This window comes from Dermacentor andersoni, chromosome 8 (assembly GCF_023375885.2).
Source record: "Dermacentor andersoni chromosome 8, qqDerAnde1_hic_scaffold, whole genome shotgun sequence".
Lineage (NCBI taxonomy): Eukaryota > Metazoa > Arthropoda > Arachnida > Ixodida > Ixodidae > Dermacentor > Dermacentor andersoni.
Window position 1 is genome coordinate 149,639,070 of NC_092821.1, and position 27,613 is coordinate 149,666,682.

General features: G+C 49.3%; 1 protein-coding gene across 1 annotated transcript; it reads left to right on the forward strand.

Annotated features, from left to right (window-relative positions):
* Positions 1-330: 330 nt before the first annotated feature.
* LOC126529001 (uncharacterized) lies at positions 331-25,707 on the forward strand. Its single transcript, XM_050176606.3, has 10 exons — positions 331-531; positions 2,555-2,697; positions 4,605-4,688; positions 7,524-7,612; positions 13,902-14,081; positions 15,308-15,445; positions 17,578-17,633; positions 20,987-21,123; positions 22,873-23,000; positions 25,403-25,707. The coding sequence occupies exons 2-10, from the start codon at positions 2,571-2,573 to the stop codon at positions 25,577-25,579; spliced, it is 1,116 nt and encodes a 371-aa protein (XP_050032563.2). The 5' UTR covers positions 331-531; positions 2,555-2,570; the 3' UTR covers positions 25,580-25,707.
* Positions 25,708-27,613: the final 1,906 nt, after the last annotated feature.

A 27,613-nucleotide genomic window follows, 5' to 3' on the forward strand; every position in this document is an offset into this window, starting at 1 on the left:
TGGAGGTGTAAAAGGGGCGCTTTTCGGCAATTAAAGAGGGGGGCGGGGGCGGCCTCAAGGCTCAGGGTTTCAAGGCCCTGGAGGGTACTAATAAGTGAAAAGAAATGAAGTACTTGAGCATATCAGGAACGCGCACGAGTTTGCGATAATAAGAGGCCCATTTTTGTTTTCTCTTCTATCTCTCAGTTGGCAGCCAGTAAGCAATCTCGTTGGCGCGCTTCAGAGAGAAAAAAAGAGCGAGAAATTTGAGACACAGAAGGGAGAAAGCGTACACAGCAATGAAGCGCGCTTTCTCTTGTCTCGCGTTATCGCCTCTGACTGCGTAGCTGCAGGATAGCTGCAGCTGCAAGTTCGTTTGGGAGGGGGGGCGTTGGCAAGGGTATACACCGGCCGTGAAACACCGTAGCGCCCCCGCTGGAGCGGCCGTTTCTAGTGGAGCAGCAGCGACGGAACAACGAGACCCTAGCAGCCTTAACTCGAGCAGTGACAGACCATTGTTTATCGGCCACCGCAACGAACTGTCGTCGACGGGTAAGTTCGAATTTCGTCGCAATGCTCCTTCAACCATCCATTATCTATTCACGGTACGGCTGTTTCACTGGCGTTGCTTATTAGCGTGGTTAGGGTGCGTTCCGACTTTACTGGAGCGAATCCTATATATGCGAGGGTGTTCGAAGTCGACGTCAGTGCAGTCAGAGAGACAAATGTTTGGACTTTTGGGAAAGAAAGAGAGGCTTGTACAAAGAACATTCATATGTGCTTAGCGATCAGTGAGCCAACTCGGCCGACTGGGGCCGACTCGTGTCGTCTCGTGCCGCCTCGGGCCGGATTCTGGCTCACAGGTCCAGTATCGGGCGCGAAACGAAAAGCGGTTGGTGCGAGCCGATGTAGCGACAATTCTGGCCGCCCAGCTCCGGTTCCTTTCCGGTGCGAAAGTGCACTACAGGGGCTGGAAGGAATGCCCGTGTGCTAGTAGTACTCCGGGCCGTTTGCGAAATGCTGGAACGCCGGATGAAACCCGATGTAATACGTTTGCACCTGAAACGTAGCCAAAAAAAAAAAGGAGGTCTTGTGCTGAGGAAGGGAGCATTTGCGGAGAAAAATATGAAGCACCAACCGCAGTTACTATCCATCCAAATATGATTTTAGCATGCTTTGGGAGGTGGTCATTTAAGACACTATATATTACACAAGGCATTATGGGTGGTGCTCTTACTAAAACCCCTTTTAACCAGATGGAGCTGGTCACGACACCTCGTGACACTTTCCTTAATCACGGCGTCTTGGGGAACGTTATTGTGTCCCATGGGCATTCTCACCGCAAGAGCAAAAACAAAGTCATTGTACACTAGCGATGTTTGCTGCCGACACTTTCAGACTGGCAGCTATAAGTATAGTACGTGTGGTCGAGGCAAGTTTAGTCTTTTGTGCTGTAGTTGAACACGCAATGAGACAGAGATTTGTTGACAGAGAAAAGCTGAGAGATCGGCCTGAACTATATTGTGTTCTAGCCGGCTTCACAGCATTTGAGGGGTACACAGGGGTATTGTGTTCTAGCCGGCTTCACAGCATTTGGGGGTAAGGGGTACAAAAGGAGACGAAGAAAGTCAACACGATAATGGTAAGGATAGAAAAGTGGATGCACCGTGAATAGAAAAATTAGTAACACCGCTTATTACTGTCTGTTGCACCGTTACATCGCAAAGGAACGGAGCAGCAGATTTAGGTTATTGGGTCTGCTCACGATGTCACACATTGAGTATACAAGGCAGCAGCGCCGAGCGACAAGAAACCAAATGACACTGTAGACGATCCACGGCCTCAGAGATCGGAAGAGGCACACCATTTGCCCGATCTCAGAGGCTATGGACGAGCTCAACCGCAGCGTGAGACCCGGCGCGCGTTCCCACGGACTCGCGGCACGAAACACTACATAAGACAGGAACAGCCGCGCCACAACAATGGGAAGAGTATAGCACACGTAAGTAACACAGGTACACATACAACACTCTCCCATGTATCCGTTCACTTTCTTTCTAAAGAAAAAAGCCACAACTAGCCGCTCGGTCTGACACGCAGTGTACTTTTCGACCGTGAATCCCCCCCACCCCCCCCCCCCCCCAAAAAGAACAGGAATTTCACAGACAAAAAAAGGTGCCGTCAGCTCTCGACAACTCCGGTACTTCACAAACAGTAATAACTTACGGACAAGCTAAAGCTATACGCAACCTCGCACTCGCAGTGATTGCATGATTGTCGCCGGTGGGGATATGCGTACGCTCCGGTTAAATTTGAGTGGGCATGCGCATCTCACCAGATGACGGTTTGTTTCCCAGAATGCGTATGCGGAGAAGCGCTCGTCTCCCAACGGCACGATGTGTCATCGGCGGGACGGTGTGGCAGACACGAGGTGACTTGCCGTCGCCGTCGTCGTGATGTCATTGCATGCACATGTTACATATAAGGTTGCCACGTACGGGCTATAACGACCTCGAGAGAGAATCGAAGTTTTCGCATTCACAGTACACCTTCTGCTACTGGCGGCGACTCGCAGGCACGAAAAGTCAGCCATGGATAACCTACGCGTGGTGGACCTCCGTTCGGACACGCTGACCAAGCCGACGCCCGAAATGCGCCGGGCCATGATGGACGCCGAGGTCGGCGACGACGTCTTCAAGGAGGACCCCACTGTCAACGGTATAATCTCGAGATCCTTACATCGTCCTTAGTACGAGCACATACATCTTATAGACATCTTGTATACGTCTCCTAGACGTTGTGAGTTAAAACATTTTGGTATGTCCAGTGGATATCCAGATTTTTTTCTATTATGATGCCTCGCGTGGACGCATACTATACAGGTAACCGGAAAATGCACAGAAAAGTTTTTGAAGTTGCGCGTTATGCAGACGCCGAGGATGGCCACGCGCATAATGTAACGGGTGTCTAATTACATTGCCACCGGCTGCGCGTTGTGGCACCGTCCCGCCAAGTTTTCCAACCCCGAAGCATCCACCGCATGACGACCTGTTTGCTGCGCCAACGTCTGGGGGAGGAAAAAAAAGCCGTTTATAAAACAAAGTTGATCTTTCCGCCGCAAGGTACGAGTACTGGCACTTCAGATGCGCAGAGAATTACTCACGCCCGTAACCGATTACATACAATACAGAATAATAACAGGCAGAAATGATACTTCACTTATCTACAATGCAATGTATGTCTGGTCCGTCTGGTCGCCTGGCACTATGTTGAGCTCGAATACAACGTATACATCGACCATTTTCCATGAAGTGTGCGGATGGGGACGAGAATACTTTAGACCCACGGCGCTATACGCGGCGCCGGAAAGCACCCGCTGTTGCAACCCATCGGAAGCTGTCCAAAAACTTTGATGCCTTTGTAGGTAGGCACAGCTATAGTTGGAGCGGTTCCTTGCAAGGTGTTCCCGTCGGTGGGCCTTCTTTCTTTCGCGCCGCGTGCAAATGGAACTGCCATATAGTGCAAGAAAACAACGTGTCATTTCGTATACTTTGGCGGCGTCTATGCTGCAGACACCAAAGCTGGAACCCGGAATGATTCGTGGGTTGGGGAGATCACCGAGGCCTTTTCGTATATACCGGAAGCGTATAAGATCGTCCGTGCGCTATTTCAGACTGATGTTAGAGAGTTTTAGCTTAGGGACGCAAGCGGGCTTGCGCACGCAAGAACTAGGGGCCACGATACTGCCCATGCGCAGACCCGTATACGTCTGCGCATGCGCAATGCCGTCACCCCTATTTCTTTCGTACGCAAGCCGCTTCGCCCCCTAATCTTAAAATTTGTAGTCTTGTGCGAGAAGAGCTCCCGGCATGCTCCGCGGCCCCGGCGGCCCCGACTCACGGACCGGCCTGCATGGCCCCAGCTTCACGTTTGTGAAGCCCTCCGCAGCTTTCTCCGCGAAACAAAAAAAGATTTGCACGCTAAAATTGTTCTTTTTACTTCTTACGTAGACATCTGAATTCACATTTGCAAGGTACCTATTTAATTTCACCTTACTTTCCTCCTCCCCCCCCCCAAAAAAAATTATAACAGTTTTTTTCACCGCCCGATTCACGGCCGATGCCCCAGAGCGGGTTGCGCTATGTCATTAAGGAACAAGAACAAGAGTATATAAATTTACACTGGCTGCTGCCGCCGACGGCTGGAACACCCTGCAATAGCCATACGTCGGGTTTCACTCAAAATGATAAGGCATTTGTATCCTGCTTGTTCGTCGGAATGATGAAACAAAAAAAGAATGTTGAAGACCTGCTGCATAGTTCGCGCCGGTTGTTGGATGCGGATGTTCATGTCTTTTGCTTAAAATGATGGTACTAACACGATATTTTCCCGTCTTTTTTTTACTTTAAGTGAAACTTTGGTACCTCTAAACAACGCAGAAAGTACTGTCAACCATGGCCTCAGAGCGCCGTAAATAATTCAATAGCTTTATTTCTTGCAAAAAGAAATTGATAAACGGAAATACGACGTTAGTACCCCCTTTTAAGACGTAGATGAGAACACGAGTGTGGAGCTGCGTGAAGTGTACTGCAATCCACCTTTCCCTCCATGCTTCCCTCTCACAGAGCTCGAACGTGTGGTGGCCGAGTTGCTGGGAAAGGAGTCTGCTCTGTTCGTGCCCACGGGTACCATGGGAAACCTGGCGGCAGGTAGGAATGCACTTCCTTAACGTTTAGTTCCTTCATTCATTCGATGCGCTTTACCCTACATGGTACGCAGCAAATAAAATTCCGCGACATATCTTGCAGGTGTATACCCCAGATATCAGTGGCACTGTTTTGGAGACAGGAACAACTGGTGCATGCAAAATCAGATTATGCAGAAACGTACACACACGTATACGCGCATACTTGGGTCGAAAAAGGCTTCCAGGTGGTGGCGCCTGCGGCCAGATTAAGCATATTCCCGGTATGTGGCGCTGCGCTCAGCTCGCTGCTGAGCCTCTGGTTTGCAAATGTGGATAATCTAAAAGCCGGGTTTCGCAATTGATGGAAATATAACACTATTCAGAAGATAGATAGATAGATAGATAGATAGATAGATAGATAGATAGATAGATAGATAGATAGATAGATAGATAGATAGATAGATAGATAGATAGATAGATAGATAGATAGATAGATAGATAGATAGATAGATAGATAGATAGATAGATAGATAGATAGATAGATAGATAGATAGATAGATAGATAGATAGATAGATAGATAGATAGATAGATAGATAGATAGATAGATAGATAGATAGATAGATAGATTTTAAGCTTTCAACTACCCGCAGTGCCATGGACGAAGGAACGAAGGTACAAACCTCCCAGTAAACGCACGCGCGCGTGATCCACTTCATTTGAGAAAAAGAAAAAGAAAGACAAAGATTCGCCGTCATCATTAATTATCCCGCGTTATCATCGTTTCTCTCGAGGAAGGGGAGGCGGCGCCGATCTCCGTATCGGGTTCTTTGTTCTGGTTTCCGAAAAGAAAGGTCGACCGAACACGTGACACGCAACCCCGCGGACGCATGCCACCTGCGCTTTTATTGTTCACTGCGAGATAACCGCGCGCGTTCTCAGGCTTGGGGAGCAAAGCTTGCGGTTCATTAATCTTCGCGCATTCCTCGACTCGCTGATCTACGCGTTGAAGAGCCAGTGATGCAACGTAAACGCCTCGCAGCGTTCACACATTACACTGATAAAGAAAGAAAAAAACAACTAATCAACTTCTTAATTACATATCGGGGCGCATATTGCAATGACGAATCTTAGCCGCTGAGTTTGCAAGATGCATCCCCTTGAAGTGAATCTCCCGGATGACAACAGTTTCGAGATATTAGAGAGCTTTAGAATAAGGGCCCCGTGTCCCAGAAGATCCGGCGTCGGACGTCACCACTACAAAAAGAATTTCGGACCAAACTCCGAACCACGCATACCCAACCACTTCTCTACAACCAAAGTAGCTCACACGTTGTCTTTCGTTCTTACAAGGTTATTCCTCGGAATTTTGAGAACGGCAGCCCACAAACAAATGTAATGGCAAAAAAACACCGGCAGCGTATATCTTTTATGTTAGCTCTTCTCAGACTGAAATATTAAAAGTGCGAAACAATAACAGGAGATCGATCCACGCAAGAGGCCGCGTTTCTACCGGAAAGCTCGCCTTCGTGCATGGCGTTCGCCGCGCCAGCGTTTCCCGGGAAACGTTACGGTTACACAAGCTGCAGTTGCCGGGAAGCATGAAAAGCAAGCAGTAGTCTTTGAATGCTATAGCCTTCCACTCTGAGAGGCGAAACTTAGGCGTCCTCCAAATTTTTGAAATTCCCAAAGTGTGGTACGCAATACATGGGCGTCCCAATTACTGTCAACCTTATTTTTGCAATTACCCCCCACCCCTTTTTTTACAGAGAAAAAAAAATTTAAAAAAAATTAAGGCCAAGGAACAAAAAGCTGCTCAACAGAAGTTTGCCGGGATTCCTGCCCTTTTCCTTAGGAATCAGTTACAGCGAATAGAAAATAGGAACATCGATTACAGATGCACAAGACATGTCCACATCTATACATATAAAAACATATATACTTAAGAAATACATTTACCCACGCATATGCAATGCTCTTCATGCAGATTCGCCTCAATGCACAATATAGCACACTGTTGAAAAAAGAAGGAAGTGGAACAGCAGTGCATTTTTACCTTAGACTTTGACGGCGCTTATCCCCCAACCGGTGTCACTCTGGGGATGCATTCCAAGTGGATATGTACACGCCTAGCCAACTCACCAGCTGCAGAGCGTAAATTTCCATACGTGCCTTACAGTAATTAATCAGGAAGCTAATTAGCGGATGTTTGTTAATTAGCCGAATATGTGTTTCGATTTCTCGCGCAAGCAATGTCGGCCTCTCCGAATAATCCAACTCAAGGACTACAGAATTACGTTTATCGGCAACGGGCGATAACTAAGAAAAAGATATCACCCCGTATCGTCGTGGTTAACAAAAATCGAGCCCCCCCCCCCCCCCCCCGAGTTCCCTTCTCCTCTACCCAGCTATTATTAATTATTACTAATTACTAATTACGTGCGTCGCGGGATTACAGGTCAATCCGAGTCTCTTCGCAAACTTCGCAAGTTCCATCGAGGATGCATTTCCTGCGCCCAAACCAACCCAAATATACAAGGAAAACATACCTCGAAATCAGTGACGTCACACTGACGTACGCCGCCGCCACGAGGTTTTCGGCGCGAAAATTCAAGAAGCAGTAAATTGTGCGCCCCTCGAGCTCCCCGCCCGCCCCTTCACAGTTTTGCAGTAAATCTTTCTCCAGTCGGTAATCGTATCCCTCATTTGCAGGCAAACGAACGGAAGCTTAAGAACGTGCAATTGAATTAGCGTGTGCAGATCATCGAGTTCCTCTTAAAGGGGGCGAATTGTCGCGTCCCCCGCCTATTGACAAGCTTTCATGCTAAGCCTCATAGTATTATGCAACTTTATGTGCAGTAATGGCCCACTGTGACCAGAGGGGCCAAGAGATCCTTGTCGGCGACGCCTCGCACATATTTCTCAACGAGCAAGGCGGAGTGGCCCAGGTAAGACTGCGCGATTCTTCAGAGGAACAATCAAGGAGAAGAGTGTTAATATTGGAGACACTATATATATATATATATATATATATATATATATATATATATATATATATATATACTCTAGAATTCTGGCTACCCCTGTTAGCTCTCTAATACGAATCACCGATTATCGCAAAATAATTTAAATTTTTAATTATGGGGTTTTACGTGCCAAAACCACTTTCTGATTGTGAGGCACGCCGTAGCGGAGTTATTAATGCAAGAACTCCCAATTTGCATAATGATTCCATGTTGCGTAGTTGCGACACCGAACACATCGAGCTTAACGGCCGTGTATAACCCGTAGGAACCTGACAATATTCACAGAGATCAGGAGATGAATCGAAATGGCGCATAACGGCAATGACAATGCGCGACAGGACTCGAACAATGCAAGAAACACAATATGTATGCTTGATGCCAGAAAGCAAATGTAACATAATTAAGAAGGCTTTAAATTGTTAACTAAGCACGACGGTCTCGCGCTACTCACGCATGCGCACAATGGTCGGACAAACGCGAGAAAGTGTCACAATCCACCCCGTGTCGTGAACAAGGGAGGGCTTCTCAGCGTGGTGGTGCTCAAAGATTACTGACCGGCGAGCTGCCGTGCTCGTCGGTGTTTATTGTGGTGCGGGTGACCACTGTTGTCTGCCGAGCTATAGCAGGCCGCCGAGCTTGGCGGGCGAACCAAGATTATGTCCGAGGGGGCGTCACCTACTTGCTACAACCCCTCACCCCCAGTTTGTTTGTTAAATAAAAAAACAAACGTCCAAGTTCACACTATGAGGCTCTGCCTCCACCCTAGCTGGGTCGACGGTGCCTGCTACCCAGGCGAGTAACGGTCTGGTGGCCTCCGCCGTCGAGTACTCCGCCTGGGCACCGGTGTTGACGGGTCGGGTGTGGCAACGCCGGGTGCTGCCTGAGCCAGCCTTGCTCCATCCGGCGGGTCCGTAGTGGTCGGCCTTGCGAGTGGTGCCGAGCTAGACACCGGTCCAACGGGTGCCGCACCACTGGCTACGGTTGCCGCCTCCGAGGTAGGTGGTACTCCGCTAGAAGCGACTGGTGCTGCCGCTAGTCCTCCTGCGGGCTGGAACTCAGTGGCAGTCGAGGGTGCTGGCCAGGTCCCGAGGCGAGGTCTGACATGGTCGGCGTGTCTATGCCACATGGCCCCGTCTGGCATGCGGACGAGCAGCGATGAGGCGCTGGCAGGAGACACCACCTGTCCGGCAGACCAGGGTGAGCCAGGACGGAAGTTCCTGGCGAAAACTGGAGCTCCCGACTCTGGCAAAGGCCCGGGACGGCATCCTTGGTCAGCAGCCAGCTTCTGCTTCAGCTGCTTCAAAAGCACTGTGGATCGGAGGTCCGGATGCAAGACGTGCAAGGGTGTCTTGACCATCCGACCCAGCAGGAGCTCACAGGGGGCACGGCCAGTGACATCGTGAGGTGTGGTTCGGTACTGGAATAGTATCCGAGCAATCTGCGTCCGGAAATCCCCAGTCTGGCTCTTCTTGAGCTTGTCTTTGATGGTTTGCACCACCCGCTCGGCTGCACCATTTGAAGCAGGGTGGTACGGTGGAACCATCATCCGGCGGATTCCGTTTTTCGTCAGCCAGGCCAGGTACTCTGCGCTGGCGAAAGCAGGACCATTGTCGGACACGATGACATCTGGCAACCCCTGGGCGGCGAAGACCTGTCGTAGCGCTGCAATGGTCGCGCCTGCTGATGGGGTGGTGACGGGTATAACCTCTACCCACTTTGTAAAGGCGTCCACCACCACCAGGAAGTAATGGCCCTTGAAGGGTCCCCCAAAATCCACATGTAGGCGGGACCAGGGTCTCTGTGGGAACGGCCAGGGGGTGATTTCCACACGACGCGAGGCTCGCTGATTCTCCTGGCAGATTTGGCAGCTCTGCACCAAATGCGCGATGTCTTGGTCCAGGCCAGGCCACCAAACATGGGACCGGGCCACCATCTTAGTCTTTTCTATCCCTGGATGACCCGCGTGCAGCAACTGCAGAACCCTGGACCGGAGACTTTGTGGGATCACCACCCTCGAACCCCACAGTAGGCAGCCCTGCTGCAAGCTCAGCTCAGCGGCCTTGTGGCTATAGGCCTGCTGCACCAATTCCTCTCCACAGGACACCGCCTTGACCACCTGAGACAGGACTGGGTCCCGGCTGGTCGCTTGAGATACCGCAGATCTGGAGAGCACCTCCGGGTACGCGTGTTCCAACATGAACACTTCAGCAGGTTCTGGAACAGCATCAGGCACCTCTGGCAGGGGCAGGCGGCTCAGGGCATCAGCAGGTCCCAGGTCCTTTCCCGGACGGTAAACCAGCTGGTAGCTGTAAGCTGCCAGCCTCAAGGCCCAGCGTACTACTCGAGGCGATGCCTGCACAGGAACTGCCTTGTCAGGCCCCAGCAGCCCCAACAGCGGCTTGTGGTCTGTGACCGCCTCGAACTTCCGGCCCCAAAGGTACTGGTGGAAGCGTTCGACACCGAACATGAGGGCCAAACCTTCCTTGTCCAGCTGGCTGTAACGTTGTTCTGCAGCATGAAGCCGTCGGGAAGCAAACGACACAGGGTGTTCCTGGCCATCTTTGTCCCGGTGTGCCAGGACGGCTCCCACACCGTACGGCGACGCATCTACGGTAAGGACTACAGGCTTAGCAGGATCAAAATGCACCAGCACTGGAGCCTTGGTGATTAGCTCCTTGCTGCGCTGGAAAGCCTGGTCCTGCTCCTTCTTCCAGACCCATTGCTGACCATCTCGAAGCAGAAGATGGAGCGGCTGTAGATGCTGCGACAGGTTCGGCAGAAAACTCCTGTAGAAGTTGATGAGGCCCAGGTAGCTCTGAAGCTCCTTCTTGTCCTGGGGCTTAGGTGCCTTGAGCACCGCATCAACTTTGCGGGGAGCCGGGGCTAGGCCTGCCTGGGAAATGATATGTCCCAAGTACTCAACGCTGGGGGCTAGGAAAACACACTTTTCCAGCTTGAGCTTGAGGCCGGCGTCCTGTAGTCGTGCCAAGACGTTGTGCAGGTTCTGCAGGTGGTCCCCGTCGTCGCTGCCAGTAACCAGGATGTCGTCCAAGTACACCGCCACGTGCCTCATGCCCCTGAAGAGGTTGTCCATCTCCCTCTGAAATATGGCTGGGGCTGAGGCCACGCCAAACGGTAAGCGCGTGTACTGAAAGAGTCCCAAAGTTGTCGATATAGTGACATACTTCCGGGAGGCATCCTGGAGCACCAGCTTCTGGTAAGCATCTCTGAGGTCGAGCTTGGTAAACTTTTGTCCACCGGACAATGCTGACCAGAGATCTTCAATCCGGGGCAGCGGGTACTTCTCGACGGTAGCGACGGGGTTGATGGTAACTTTGAAATCCCCGCAGATTCTGACACTGCCATCTCGCTTGAGGACTGGCACGATGGGAGCGGCCCATTCAGATGTCTTTACGGGCACCAGGATGCCCTCTCGCTGCAACCGTTGCAGCTCCTGGGTAACCCCGTCCTTCAGGGCGAACGGCAGTGGGCGAGGCTTGAAAAAACGTGGCCGGGCTCCCTCAGGTACATAGATGCCAGCCGTCGTGCCGGCAAATGTGCCCACCCCTGGCTGGAACAGGGACTTGAACTGGGTCAGGAGGCTCGGAACGTCTTGCACTACATGCAGGCTGGCTTTCTGGTACTGTGGCAGACAAACGCCCAATGCATGAATCCAGTTTCGGCCCAGCAGCGTCGGCGACGACCCCTTCGTTAAGTAAAGGGGAAGGGTTGCCTCCCTGTCGCCAAAGCGAACGCTGACCTGTGCCTGACCCTGGACCTGGGAGAGTTGCCCGGAGTAGCTGCGCAGCATCACGCCCGAAGCCTCGACGGACACGCCGGGGAAAGTCCGCTTGAAGAGCTTCCCGGCCATTACAGACACGCTGGCCCCCGTGTCCAGCTCCATGGAAATGGGGTGCCCGCATATTTCGACGGTCAGCATGTATGGCGGCACAGACGACGGTACAAAGCCTGTGTGCCACATGTCGAAAATCGGCGGGTCCTCGGCCACGACGTGGAGCCTGGCCGCGGAAGAGCTTGAGCTTGCTGCCGCATGCCTCCGCCGCGTACCCTTGCGACGGCTACCCTGGCCGCGGGCTTGTGTTGTACCTGGGCTTGAATCCGGCTGCTGCTTGCTGTTCGTCCTCCCACTTCGGCATACACGTGCCAGGTGCCCAGTTTTCCCGCACGTAAAGCGTTGTGCTTGAGAGAACTGGCACTGTGAAGGGGAGTGGGCACCACCACAGCGACCGCAGGTACTGCCCTTTGTCGCGAACTTGTTGACCGCCGCTTCCGCCGACGGTGAGCCAGTCGCACGGGAAATCTCGCCGGCGTCCTTGGCGGCAGCTTCCATTGCCAGCGCTGCCTTCACGGCGTCGTCCAGCGACGGGTCGGGAAGCTCCAGGAGTCGCGTCTGCATGGCGGGGTTGTTGATTCCGCAGACGAAACGGTCCCGGAGCAGCGAGTCCAGTTGGTCCCCGAAGGCGCAGGCACTCGCTAACCCTCGTAGCGCAGCAACGAATTGTCCGAGGGTCTCTCCTTCCCGGCGGCTCCGGTTGTTGAAGCGGAAACGCTCCATTAGCGTGGACGGTGCTGGGTTAAAATGCGAGCGCAGTATGGCAAGCAGCTCACCCAGCGTCTTAACGTGCGGCGTGGCTGGCTTCAGAAGGTCGAGCAAGAGGCTGAAGACGCGGGTCCCGCAGCTGGCCAGGAAAATGTCCCGCTGTTTGGCCTCGGGTGTGTCGTTTGCCCGGAAGAACACGTGGACTTGCTCCTCGTAAATTTGCCAGGCGGACCCATCTCCCTCGAACGGCTCGAGCCTTCCGTACAGCGGCATGGCGACAGCAACGGGGGGCGGTGTTTCGCCGCTCGCGGCGGCGTGGGACGCTCCGTAGGTACTCGTCGCCAGCTTCTTCGCCAGAGTCACGAGGATCCCATCCTCGTCGCCAGTGTCACAATCCACCCCGTGTCGTGAACAAGGGAGGGCTTCTCAGCGTGGTGGTGCTCAAAGATTACTGACCGGCGAGCTGCCGTGCTCGTCGGTGTTTATTGTGGTGCGGGTGACCACTGTTGTCTGCCGAGCTATAGCAGGCCGCCGAGCTTGGCGGGCGAACCAAGATTATGTCCGAGGGGGCGTCACCTACTTGCTACAGAAAGCAAGTCCCGTCTTCAGTAAATTCAGAACCGCAATGCCGCAAAAGTCAAAACCTCACCGGTTGCGAAAGTGTCACCCTGGCATACCAGAAAATGGCGGTGCAATGTATATAGTTACCATGGTCATTCAACGCCTCACCAAAACTCCCTCATAACTACGCCGAGTAGCACACGTTAGCTCAACGGCGGACGTCACGTACTGTGATGCCACTTGTTTATAATTGTGGTGCAACGTTGACATACAATACTACCGCACTGTTGCGTACGCTTCACTAAAACTCGGCAACATTTCTGGATCGCGGCGCACTTGCACAGTATACACGCGCCGCGGTGAGCGTTCCTCTACTGTCAGCCTGTAACGTATATGCATGATAATTAAGCGCAATGCAAAGGAAGTGCACGACCCTATATCGAGTGGTTACGCTTCGTAAAAAAACCCTATAACTGGGCCGAGTTGCACACGCTCACTACGTAAAGACGAACATTATAAGTCTGTACTGTGCTCTCACGCGCTCATAATTGCGACGCAATGTTGAAGTACAACATTGCCGCGTTGTTACGCTTCGCTAAAACTCGATAACATTTCTGGATTTCGGCGTGCATTTTACTGATTGCAAGCCGATGCGGTTATTTCTATGTTGTCAGCATGTCGCATATTATAAGCGCCGTGCAACGAAGTGCTTTCGCTTCGTCAAAACACCCGCACAAAGAAAAAGTGCGCCGAGCAGCACACGCTCACTGAGTACACACACAACGGCGGCAGTTAGAATGCGGCGCCACTTATCTATGTTATAAATGCGATGCAACGTTGACCTATAACATCGCCGCGGTTTTACACGCCTCCCTAAAATTCGGTAACATTTCTGGGATCGCTCACACTGCTTATACACGACACAGCGGCGGCGAGCGTTCCTGCATGCTTCAGCGTTCCTCCACAGGCTGAATCGATGCGAGCAGCGCAGTGTAACGTGAACTAGCGACTTCACCGAGCGGTCACGCTTCGCGAAAACTCCCTAACGATTCCGCGGCTCGTGGCACGCGTGCTCGCTTGCCGCTGCAGGTGGCCGCGGTGCAGAGCTGGGCGGTGCCGACGCAGAAGGACGGTCGTCTGCTCGTGGAAGACCTGGAGTTCCGAGTGAGGCACCATGACTTCCACTGCCCCAAGACCGCTCTGCTGTGCTTGGAGAACACGCACAACGTGTGCGGGGGCACCGTGCTCCCCGTCGACTACTTGGAACAGGTTTGTGGATCGAGGCTGCCACCGCGCGCTCCAGCTGCATGGCAAAAGCGAGCGAACTATTTTAGAGTAATGGACTACAGTTCAATCGTTTTCGGCGATGTCGTTATCCCCGCGCACCGACTGGTTTCACAATTGGATGTGGCGAAACGTATCCTTTCTGGAGTGTGAATTCGAACGTACTTTAAGTTCCGCATTTCTAACGCAGACGCGTCTTCACTGTTCTCACTTCGATTGTTTGAGGGCGGGTGTATATATAGAAGTTTAAACTCTTTTTGTCTACTAAATGTTGCTGAGTTGATTACTTCTTCTTATACCTTATTGTGTTATTGCTACCGTACGCAGTCGTATTTTGTACAAGCGCACATCCTATTAAGTATTCTGTACGTGTTAATTTATTTGGGGTTCCTCATCCTAACTCTTGAACTAACACAAATTCATCATTACTGAAATATTTGATTATAAATACTTGTGCTCTTTCACTGTTTTTCTGCAGCATGTTCTCTCTCTCTCTCTCTCTCTCTCTCTATATATATATATATATATATATATATATATATATATATATATATATATATATATATATATATATATAATTGTGTATGTGTGTGTTTTAAAGATGCGTACTTCTGAGTTGGACTGCAACTTAATTGAATAACATGTGCGTCTATGTTTGTACTTATTCTGTTTAAAATCTCACCTGCTTGGTCCAATGTGACTGGAGTGTAGCGTAAATAAATAAATAAATGAAATGTTCTAAAGTGCGCTTACTTCTTGTGCATAAACATCGCAGGAGTAGCTGACACTGACAGTTCCTTCTCTTTTATTCAATTTTCTTTTTTCTTTCGACGTAAGTTCTCAACCGCGGAACCCTATAAAAATATGTTGGCGCCAAACGCCCCAAAACGTTGCGCTCGGCCATCTCAAATTTCTTCATTAAACATCCCTGCCCGATCAGTGCGCCATAGACGGCGTTTCCTGGAAGTTATATGAGGCATATGGTCGCAGCATAGGGGGCACTCCGGAATAACTTTGACGACCCGGAGTTCTTTAACGGGCACCTAAAAATCTCGCACCCGCCGCGGCCGTGATCGGAACTTGCGACTTCGAGCTCAGCAGCGCAATGCCATATAGCCACTGGGCTATACCCACGGCGGGATTGCCTAAAGCTGTTTCGTCTTTCACGTTGAATTCCCTCCAAACTTGATCCTGTAAACTCTCAAACGCAGGCCGCCCGGTTCGCGAAAACTCACCAGATCCCCCTGCACATGGACGGCGCCAGAATCATGAACGCGGCGACGTATTTGGGCCTCCCCGTGAAGGACCTTCTGAAGGGCGTCGACACCGTCATGATGTGCATCTCAAAGGTATATACTACAGCATCGATGCTATCGAGCCATCGCTTTGACCCGCCGCGGGAGTTTTAGGTTGCCGTTTTGCAATCGTTCAAGTGGAAATTCTCGTTAAGCGACACCTCGGGGGAAGCATGGGGAGATAAGTTCCGTTTGTCAGGAGTTCCATTTAGCGAGATATTGAGCTCGAAGGTACACAACATGCTCTTTTCGAAAGGAGCAGATATACATTATCGTCAGCAGCAGATAATACGCGCGGCAGAGTCTGATTAGACAAGCTGCTTCTCACAATGTTCCTACTAGCACGCAGCCGCGGAGCAAATAGCTAGCAGCACAAAACATAATTACAAAAAAGAAGATTTATGTAACAAAAAAAAATGCCGTTTTAGTCCAGCAACCGCTTATCGTTAACTCTGATCATGGCGAGGAAACCATATGGAAAACCCGAAAAAGAAAGCAGCTGACAGCGATGTCTGTCGCGATGCCACATTAGATTGCTCAGTTTCATATCCGTATTTTTTTTGTATTTCTTTACACGGACTTTTAAAAAAGCAGTTCCGTTTACCCGCTTTCTTTCTGTCTTTCTTTCTTACAATGTAACCCCTATCAATTATAAGGCTGCTGTTCCGCTTAAGCGGAATTGCTGCTTAAAAGATTTCCGTGTCGCTTACTTAGATTCTACTGTATTTAGAGAGCGAGAGAGAGAGACAAAAAATTCGTTTGGAGGAAGGTAGAGGTGTTGGCCCTTATCGTCGAAACTCCCGCATTCCTGAAATGCACGCGAGCGTCAGCGATTAAAGTGGTACGCACGGTGTGGCGCGAATACAGAAAAGGGACGAACTCAACAAGCGTAAGATTACATTCGGTGACCGACGACTGTGCTCGCTGCTGTCCTTCCTGATTTGAGTTCAAGTTGTTTGTGTTTATCAGAAAAGAATCGCCCAACAAACTCACGTTTTATTTTGTTCAGTGTTTGGGTCTTCACGTGAACATCACACCGTACAAAGCGATGATAATGTAAACTCGATCTACGTAAAAAAAAAAAAAAAGAATTTAGAGCGAAGGACATAATTCACGCGTGGATTTATATGCTCCGAATTTATTTCGTAGACGTAGCGCACGCAAACGCACGCGCATGTCACCTGCACGTGTAAAAGGCTGATTTAATTCGCTCTGACTTTATATCAGCTAAAATATTTCAGAGAACGGCAAGAAATGCCAGGCTTGTTGCGCGCTTAAACAGCCTTTAGGTTGCCCTGTTTCAGTTTCTTTTAATGCGAGGGTAAATGCTGCAGGGCATACAGGGGTATGGGATGGGGGTAAATAAGGATGATTAAATGAATGAAAAAAGATTTGCTGATCCAATGAAGTCCAAGTGGGATCGATAATGTGGTCCCTGCGTCCAAGCAGTGTAATCGCTCGGATTAGTTCCTTGGGATGGTGTAGTTTGCCAGTGCTTTCACAACTTTCCTTTTTCTATAGTATCTATGTCACGCGAGATTTCAGATAGATCTCGTAATCTATACGAAACCATCACGGTTCCATTTTATTGAGAGAAAAAAAGTGAATTTCACAAAACCGGGGTTTAATGGGTGGCAGTGTGTTCTTTAGAAAATCACAATATACCCTCAGTTGCACAGCGGAAGTTTTTATTATTTCTAAAATTCGCCTAAAGGACAGTAATTGACGCCTGTATATAAGCCCTAAATGGCAGCTTTAGCGCCTGTTATAAGTGCCTAAAACAACAGCTTTTAGTGCCTAAACATCCGGTCACCAGTGATGAGCTGTCACTAACGCAGCAGCCACCAACCGAGCCGTCGGAACGTGTACATAGTCAGACGCCGATACCGGCAGAGCCGACGCACCACGCAAGGAAGACGTCTCGGATATAACGGAGGGCACAGATGTCCCACGAGCTCCGATATACAGCGAAGGAATTCGCATGTGACACAGCGAAGCGTTTGCAAAGTGTTGGACATATTTGGAGCATGCGGCAAAGCAGACCTTTAGGACTTCCGAAAGGGTGTAACGGAACTGCTCCCCGATACTATACAGCCTCGCTGTCCCTGGCGTATGAGTTGCTCGGCGTGGCGTTGTACGTCTGCCTAATTTTTCGCTAAACGGTCAGCTTTTCGGATTTCTTCCAGGGCCTCGCCTGTCCCATAGGATCCCTGGTGGCTGGCCCGAAGGATTTCATCGACAAGTAAGTATCGTCTTCCGTGGAAACTTCTGGAAGAGGCGTGTCCCCGCGGTGACGCGTGTATACAACGTTCGTTGCGCAGTAAACCCAAACGACTTTGGCTGGGAAGCTCCCGTCTCAATGCATGGGAACGGAGAAATCGTTTTAGAAGACCCTTTGCTGATTTCGTACGGGTTTGGCGTATCCGGGATCTGGCTGTCTCTATATGTACGCGACCGCTTAACAAAACGAGGGCAATTTCATTGCTTTGGAGCGTCGCGTAATGGCAGTCGCATAAGGTGTCAGAATGTAGTTTTCAGCGAGATAAGAAGCGGGAACTAGTCACAAAGTAGGTAAGATTAACGCCACGGGGCGCTATTACCGCCAATATAGCAACAAAAAAAGTTAACCACGTTGTGCCATAGCCTGCACTATCGTCAGGACTGGCTCATCTGGCCTCTTGGCCACTCCCCTCAACCCCCTTAAAAAAAAAGCCAACGAATAAAGGCGTGTAAAACAAAGTCGACGCGAAAGAAGACGTCGACGTACATGCGCGTGAAAAAAAGTAATTAAAAAATCGACACGCGTTAGAAAATATAAAGGGTCAGGAAATAAGTGTAAAGTCTGACAATGGAACGAAAAAAAAATAATGAGAATAATGCAAAAATATCATGCAATTATACAATGCATCGTCATATTTATACTGCTCCCAATATTAGTACGCAGATACACGTACCATGTACGTCGACCTTGCCTTCTTTCGAGTCGATTTTGGTTGACGCGTCCTTTTATTTCTTTTTCTTTTTGTCGGCGACTGTACTGCACCGAATTTTATTAGTCCTTTGCACCTAAACGAAAAAAGAAAAGTAGAATATAAGGTGACAAGAATGTTAAAGATTACGCTGTCGTTAAAGTGTAGAAGACTGCATCACTTCAAACTTGAATAAATCAACACGGGTTATTCGACTTGAGAAAAAAGAAAACACGATACGGTGCACAAAATTGTAAACCTAATGCAGCTGTTGCAAATTTGAGTAAACGAAATACAAATGCGCAGTCACAGAGCAATGCTATTCGCAGGAGAACATTTACCAGCTTTTATAATTGCACATGCAATTGGGAAACCAAGCCGTAACTGGACAACTTCGGGGTGGGTGTCGAAGAATTCCGGTTACCAGGGTTGCCTCTCTGGTACCAGGTCCCATTTCTTTCCCTTGAGTACATCAGAACGCTTGTCTCACGCATGGGACGGCGAACGCAAGTTGCTATTTGAAGCGAGGATGATTGTCAAGTATACGGCCCCCCTCTCAATCCCATCGATCCTCAACGCACCTAACTGCAGCGTCTCCCGAAACGCCTTGGTAAACATGTTGAGGGTGACATTCAACAGCTGAGATTTTCGTAGCCTGCGCCAGCAACTTCTTTATTGTTATATGGACAACACTCCAAGCGAATTTTTTGCCGTCGCCGTCGCCGTGATGTTCCACATATAACGTTGTTGTTTAAGATCGGGCAGTTCAGTTCACCACTGCGTAACAAAGTGCAAACTGCGTACTCGATGACATTGAGCACGTGCTGGCTCACTGTCGCCGCTACACCACCGCGCGACTAGCCGCAATGACTCCACCTGGTGCTACGAGGGCAAACACGGACGTGTAATTTTCTGGGGCCATGAGGCTAGAACGAGTGCAGGAACTAATCCGAGCCACGAAGGCCCTGCTCTCATAGTTACATACCAGTCGGTCTCATAGACATTGTTTCATCTTTTGTTAGACCTCAGGGCGTTGATTATTTCTGTTTTATTTCTTTTTATTAGTTTGTTCCCTGCCGAAACGTTCCTTATGCACTCTAACAATTTCTTATGTGTTGCGTACAATTCTTACTGAAGATATACGCAATTTATATGGAATTTTTATAACGTATGGAATCTCGCTCAAGAGACAGGATTCGCTGAACTGACAAAACTGACCAACAAGGAGAAAGTAAGGGGTATTCGAAATTATGACGTAGGATATATTGAGGAAGCAGTAAAAAAATGGCTGCAGCATGAAATCAGTGAGAAGAAAACCAGACATAGGATAAAGCAAGGTGTATGCACTGAGAGATAACCAGGGTAACGTCATCAGCAATTTCGATGATATAGTAAAAGCAGCAGCAGAATTTTGTATGGTAGACCTGTATGGTAGACCTGTATACCAGCAGACCTGTATGGTACCCAGAGCAGCCACGCTACCTTCATAGTGATGAACACGATACAGAGGCTCCTTCTATAACTACAGGTGAAGTTAGAAGGGCATTGCAAGACATGACCCGGGGAAAAGCGGCAGGAGAAGATGGAATAACAGTCGCTTTAATCAAAGATGAACGAGATATCATGCTTGAAAAGCTTGCGGCTCTTTATACGCAATGCCTCACAATTTCAAGTCTACTAGAGAGCTGGAATAATGCCAACATTATCCTAATCCATAAGAAGGGAGACGTTAAAGAAATGAAGAATTATAGGCCCATCAGCTGGCTTTCAGTGTTGTATAAAATATTCACCAAGCTAATTTGCAATACATTAAGGGCAACACTGGACTTTAACCAACCAAGGGAACAGGCTGGCTTCAGGAAGAGATACTCTACAATGGCTCACATCCATGTCATTATTCAGGTAATCGAGAAATCCGCAGAGTACAATCAACCTCTCCATATGGCTTTCATAGATTATGAAAGTGCATTTGATTTAGTAAAGCTACCAGCAGTCATAAAGGCACTGCGTAATCAAGGAGTAAAGATCGCTACGTAAATCTCTTGTAAAATATCTACAGAGACTCCACAACTACCTCAATTCTCCACAAGAAAAACAGAAAGATACCTATAATTAAAGAAAGGGGTCAGACAAGGAGACACAATCTATCCAATGCTATTCACTGCATGCTATCTATCTATCTATCTATCTATCTATCTATCTATCTATCTATCTATCTATCTATCTATCTATCTATCTATCTATCTATCTATCTATCTATCTATCTATCTATCTATCTATCTATCTATCTATCTATCTATCTATCTATCTATCTATCTATCTATCTATCTATCTATCTATCTATCTATCTATCTATCTATCTATCTATCTATCTATCTATCTATCTATCTATCTATCTATCTATCTATCTATCTATCTATCTATCTATCTATCTATCTATCTATCTATCTCCATGTCATCTCGAACTCATCTGAAGTAGCAAGCCCTACGTAGCAGATCTGACATTTTCAGCTTTCGTTAAAACCCTTGCTCTCTCTCGTACCAGAGCGAACAATGTATTACACAAACTATATGAATGAATGAATGAATGAATGAATGACGCTTCGGCCGTCTCGCCTTCGTGCAGGGTGTCCCGAGTGCGCAAGTGCCTGGGCGGCGGCATGCGCCAGGCGGGCATCGTGGCGGCGGCGGGCCTCGTCTCCCTCGAGACCATCGTGCCCAGGCTGCACGAGGACCACGAGAACACGCAGAGGCTCGCCAGGGGTGCGTCGTATGTATGCACGCACACACCGAGCTCCCCGATCCCCCCACGTTCCCGGCAAATATGAACTGTACCGTTACGGCGAAGCCGGTCGCTGCGAAAACACCCGTGCGAAAACACCCGTGCGAAAACACTCGTGCGAAAACACTCGTGCGAAAACACTCGTGCGAAAACACTCGTGCGAAAACACTCGCGTGAAAACACCCGTGCGATAAAATGCGAAAACACACGTGTAGTTCTATTTAGGTGCACATTAAAGAACTACCAGTGGTCCGAAAAATTTCCGGCGTGCCTCATAATCAGATCGTGGTTTTGGCACGTAAAACCCCATTTTTAATATTTTAACGTGAAATAGAATAAATAGGCAAATAACAATACTGAAACTTACAAAAGCTTTAGTGTATCTTTCTAAAAACTTCGTTGCGATCTTACACTGAGAATCTAGTATTCCGGAAACTCAGTGAAAATTCTTGGTACATGAGCACATCTATACTGGCCTTCCAAATCTCATCGTAGAGAGGGCTACTACAAAACGGGGTACCTTACTTAATGACGGAGGAGGTACATAAATTGTTTTATATTCAGTGCACTCCGCCCCTTCCCCCCTCACCCCCCCCAAATAAAACAGTAGTAAGTGCACGCACTTTGAATGCAGAGGCATTTCGTAATTTGTAAATACGTTTTACAGTGTTACGGCCTGTTATAAAGTTATCACTGATCGTGATCTTTTCACTCAACCAGCCAATAGTCGTGCGAGAGCGCCATTGCATCAATGCGTGCAGTTTAGGTGGCGGAGGTGGGACGAAGTCGCAGTAAAACATGATCGACCTTTACAGTGACATTATAGGTAATACGCTCCCCGTTGCATGAAAGTGAGTTATGTTAAGGAGCTCGACAGAAGCTAGAGTTACTGCTGAAGGACATTGGCAATATTGGACAATCCCCGCTTAATATGTGGAAATTATTCTTCGCAAACACAGACAAAACCTCGCAATAACGAAATAATGGATATAACGAAAGGAGTGAAATTTCATGCCCTTGCATTCCACATAAAAAATTCACACTGCGCAGTACATGCAATAATGAATATAACGAAGTAATTTTGGCTCCTTTTCCGCTTCAAATTCGTTATAACGAGGTTTTACTGTTCCACGTTGCGTAACATGTATGCGGAACGAGATTATAAGAGCGCAGGATGTCGTCACTGCCCTTGTTCGACCGCTGTTGAACACGTCCCTCCATCGTACCTACTTGTGACCCCCGTTTTGTCTCGTTTCGATACATATGCGCGTGTCTCTTGGTGACCTTCTCGTAACGATGACATGGTGTTACAGTGCGGTGCACTGTTAAAGGGGAATGCTTTATCAGGCCACTCTCATTTTGCTGGCGCTGCAGCTGCAAATGCTGCAGCTGAGGCAATATACATGAGTGCACTGTACAAGCGTGCATTAGGTGCCAGCGCCTCCAGCCTCAAATAATGTTCCGGAAAGTCGGGTGGTTGTGTACTCTTGCTAGAGAGAAAAATTCGCCCACGTTAGATGCGCTCATCTGTTCCCTTTAACGTTGCATAACTACGCCGCTGCCTCCTTTTAAGACGTCTAAAAGACGTCTAAGACGTTTTCTAAGACGTTTTAAGACGTCTAAACTAGAATGATCACCTGTGTTCGAGCTGCGGCCCGCTCTGCCATCACATCATACGCTAGACGAACGCTAGTGATGCGAAGTGTCTGTCCGTGCAACGTTTTGTGCAGGCGTCTGTTTGAAAGGCAACCCGTACATGAGCATGGACTTGGAGACGGTGCAGACCAACATGGCCGTCTACGACTTCCACGACATCAGTCGGCTGTCACCCGTCACCTTCTGCGAGCGCCTCGGAAAGGTTTCTACATATCTTTCTAACGCGGATTTATGCCGCATATACGTGCAGTCGACCACAAAAGCTTGAGGACCAAGCGATCTCGGAAAACGCTGAACTTCCGGGCAGCTTGTAACAGTAGCCATGTAAAACCCGCACGTCACAAGGTTGTTCGCTTATGCAGACAAACCTCGCTACAGCGAAGCGGGACATAACAAAATAATGGATATAACGAAGTGAGATTCCCTTTGAAATCCCTGTAGGAACTGATATTGCAGTACATATGCGATAATTGATATAGCGAAGTAACGGATATACCAAAGTAATTTAAAGCTCTCCAATTTCGTTATAACGAGGTTTTAGCGTACATTCCCCAATCATCTGCACTCATTCAAATTCGCTCACACTCACGAACATTCGGCCACCGTTCTTCGCGCACACTGAAAATCACCTTCACCGACTCACGTTCGTACTCGCGTATATAGGCACTCACGTCCACTCACATCCTTCGTCAATCACTTAATGTTCTACCTAATGACCGTGAAATGAGCATTGAGTCAGCGTACTAGCGTGAGTGAGCATGCCGAGCTACGGCTCCGCCAAGGCTGTGTGGCTGCCTTCTCCCCCTCCCCCCGATTACCGAGGCGCCTTTGTCCGTGCTGACAATGCGTTTGCTCTATTCTACGGTGTCAGCGTTGGGCCCGATGAACTGAGCGTCTTTCCGTGAGCACGCAAAGTCTCAAATTTTAGTGTCGATATTTTCGTGCAAAAGTCACAACGCTACGATATACGTGCCGCGTAAAGCTACGAGCTTGTTGTACGCTGTTAATTGGTTAACCCAGTGTGCTATATGTGTGTGTGTACTTGCATGTCGCGTGCGATAGTCTGCGACACCATGAACCTCTGTATGGTGCCATCGGACAATTCGAAGTATACCCGTGTTTACTTGTGCCGAGAACATGTTTTATGTTCATATTGCTTCCTACAAACTTGCAGAAATTTGTGGTCGTGCTAGCCAACTCCATTCGGTGGCTTTCCGCCACTTTGTTGCGGTTTAATTTTGTCCACCGTGCGACGAGAAGTTGCCAGTGCCCACCGAAAGGCACCAACCTCCGCTATTTCATCGCGTCAATTAAATTTAAAAGAAAAAAACCCTCTACATATGAGTGCCAATCTGGCAACCGATACATCAAAGAGAGCAAACTGTAAGATATTTCTCACATTCTTCACAAGTATCCGTTTGCTGGCTCTCGGCTTCTCACCTACGCAGCACAAGGTTGCAGCGATTAAAGCTGACGCAGTCGGTGCAACGCTGTAAGTCTGCGTGCACTGCAGACCGATTTACACCCTTAAAACATACGGGGGCAAATCGGTCAATAACTCCCGCCCTTAAACTCAAAAAATGGTGTAAGAGCGGGAGTTATTGACTCGACCCCTTACACCACAAAGGGTGTAACGGAGGGAGTTACTGACGGGAATATTACACCAAAAAGGGTGTAGTACATAAGAAGAAAGCACCCTTAAAGAAGGTACAAATCGGCTTACAGCGTGGGAATGTAAGAACAGCCAACTTTATCGACCCCTTGCACACAGGCCGCGCTGCAGCAACCCTACTACATCTTTCAGTGCTACTGCCATGCAAGTTCATACCTGAACGCCATCGTGGAGCCGGTACAACGCGTTCAGAGAAACGAAAATTACGGATTAGCGCTAAAAAAGAACACACGCACATATAACTTCTATATTCGAGTGAGGTAAACGTCGCGTGACCTTTATTTTACAATCATTGATCGTCACATTTCAAAGCGAGCTCGCGTCTCCGACGCACGCTTCGTTATATAAATTTACATGTGATATCACTCAATCAACTAGATGGAAGGCCATTCACCTTGAACAAGATCTTGGGACCATGGCCTCGCATATCGCAGCTACAGAAGGCCACAAAAGCGCTGCTGCGATATTTGAAAGCGACCGGATTGAGTCAGGGTCTGTGATCCGGACTGAGTGACCGACTGATATCTCCAGTGGACTTTCTCTTCTTTTCATCTTTCCGTCCCCCTTTCCCTTTCCCCAGATTAGGATAGCCAACCGGTATCAGTCCTAGTTAACCTCCCTACCTTTCATTTATAATTTTCTCTCTCTCTCTCTCTCTCTCTACATGTGATATCGACCACGCCGTCGCACGCCGGCAGTAACCACACCACGAAAACGGTTGCAGAATTTCCTTTTAACAGGCTTCGCTGTAAAAAAAAAAGCTCGTTTTTTTTAGTCTTCAGTGTCACGGTTTCGGAATGCAGCACAGCGTGCAGTATAACCGAGAAGATTAGTACCGACACTCCTGGAATCCTCTTCATTTGGCTTACTGTGCGCTACACGAAGTGCCAAAAGAGCTGCAATCATCCTTCTTGTGACGTTACCCGCTGCAGGTGACGCAGAGAGAATACGAGGACCTGCAGCAGGTCATCGCGGTGAAGATGATTCCCATCAGCCACAGCAAGGCCCGCGCCGTGCTCCACAACGACGTGAACTCGGACGACGTGGACGCAGCTGTGGTCAAGATACGCTACGTCATCGAAGAACTTTGTCGGTCCGCCGGGGCCTAGGTTGACTTTGCGCGGTCGCGTACGCGCGGGACGCGGCGGGCGGAGTAACGTATGCGCACGCGCAGAGTCGGCGGAAAGCCTCCCTGTATATTTTTCGCAGTAAACGCCGACGAATTGTACGAAAGTGATCTGCGCCTGCGTGTTTCCTTGCGAATGAGTATACTTGTTTTCTCTTTTTGGTGCGATAGCTACTACATGAACACTCCAGGCACATTTCCGCCGTCGCCGTCACCGTGAGGTTCCGCATGAAGTCCCAAGTGCGATAACGTCGCGGCCACGCGCCCTACGTTATGCTGCGGGTGCGAGTGAAAACGTGTGAAGGTCAGCAGAGGAGGATGGTGGCTCGATCTCGCGCGCGCAAGTGGAGAATGCGGGGAGGAAGCGTGCCGTCTTCCGTCGCGCGCGAGGCAGCAGGGGGTGTTCTACTCCGGCGGCGGCTGCGTACGGCACGGCCGAGCGTGTGCCCTACCTTGAAATCACGTGCGGCGGGTCTGCTGAGTCTAGGCGATCCGAGGGCTGATGGCTTCATGTGCGCCGTGTTCTCCCCGCCTAGTTATAGCGTTGAAGCGAGAAGCAAACCCATGGACAATTCGCTCGCTGCTGCTGCCGCACTTGCTCACGCTAGCGTTTTGACAGCGAGTGTACGCGGTCATCGAGAAAGATGTGTTCATGTTTGCCTGTGCGCGCGTGACCACCATGCTTGTTAACCAAGTTCGCAAACGAACGTTTACAAGTTTAGACAGCTGATAAAACTACACTATCCTTCGACTTCGTGTATCCTTTGGACTATACTGTCACATTAAAGAAAAAGCTAAATCCCCTGTAGGTGCCAATCAACTTTCGCTATTGAAAATTTCTTGCATCCAAAGAACCATGAAAAGCGTACCTCAGCAGGACAAATTAATAATTTTCGACTGTTCAGTAAGTTTTGTAGTTTACAGAATTAAAGCGACCCCCCCCACTTACGCAAAACCCTAAGTTTCGAGTGATAAAGTATTCTTTGAAAACTCTATTGTCGTTAATTTCGCGTTAATAGAGAGTCTTAGGTTAGGGGACGCAAGCGGCTTGCGTGCGCGACAAGGGGCGGCGGTATTGCGCATGCACACACCCAGATGTACGTTTCTGCACACGCGCAGTACCGTGGCCCTTAGTTCTTGCGCACGCAAGCCGATTGCGTCCACTAACCTAAAGCTCGCTATTATAGCTAGTTCTCGCAGAAGGAAAGAAAAGGAATGCGCTATATGCTGCGGGCTTGCGCGGTGGCCCGCCTGCACCAGCAGATATAGCATCGTCGTTTAAAACACAGTGCTGCTTGCTCTATAGTCGAAGTCAGCGTCACACATTGGTGCCACCAGCACGTCATATGTGGTGTTCCGGTATTTGGCAAATTGTATTGCGCGTTTAGTGACAAGGCATTTAAAGTGAATAGATTCTGCTTGCCAGTTTCGGCCGTGTTCGTCGGTGTTATTGGTCGGCGGTCCGGCAACCGAGTCGCGGAGAGGGCGCGCGGGGAGGGGGTCGCCGCTTGCTCGTTCGTCGGGCTACTTCGACTGCTTACACTGAAAATAATCGTCGATGGTTTCCGCCCGTAATTCTTTATCCACGTACTTCATTTGATTTGAGGGTGACATATAAAAGGAAATCGTATACGTAATTACAGAGCTTCGGCTTGCGCGCATAAACTTTTAATGGAGTACCGGAGACGGGGACGACTGCGACAGCGCCGGTAGCGACTTCTCGTGGCGCTTTGTCGAACCACTATACGCGTTCCATGGCCTCCGCGATCAGCTCCGGCGGCGCCGGAGCTGATCGCGGAGGCCACGCGCGTTCGAGAAACGTTTTCTTTTGCTGTCGCTGCCGCTTCTCTTGTATTGTAGCTGGTGGTTACCAGTACTACAACTGCCGTCCGAATGAAACCGTACTAAGACAGACAATAACTGCTTCCGAACTGCAAGCATTGCGAATGACAGCCTAGAAACCACTGCCTTCCGTATGAGCATCGGGACGACGAACTCTTGGGAGGGGGACGATGAC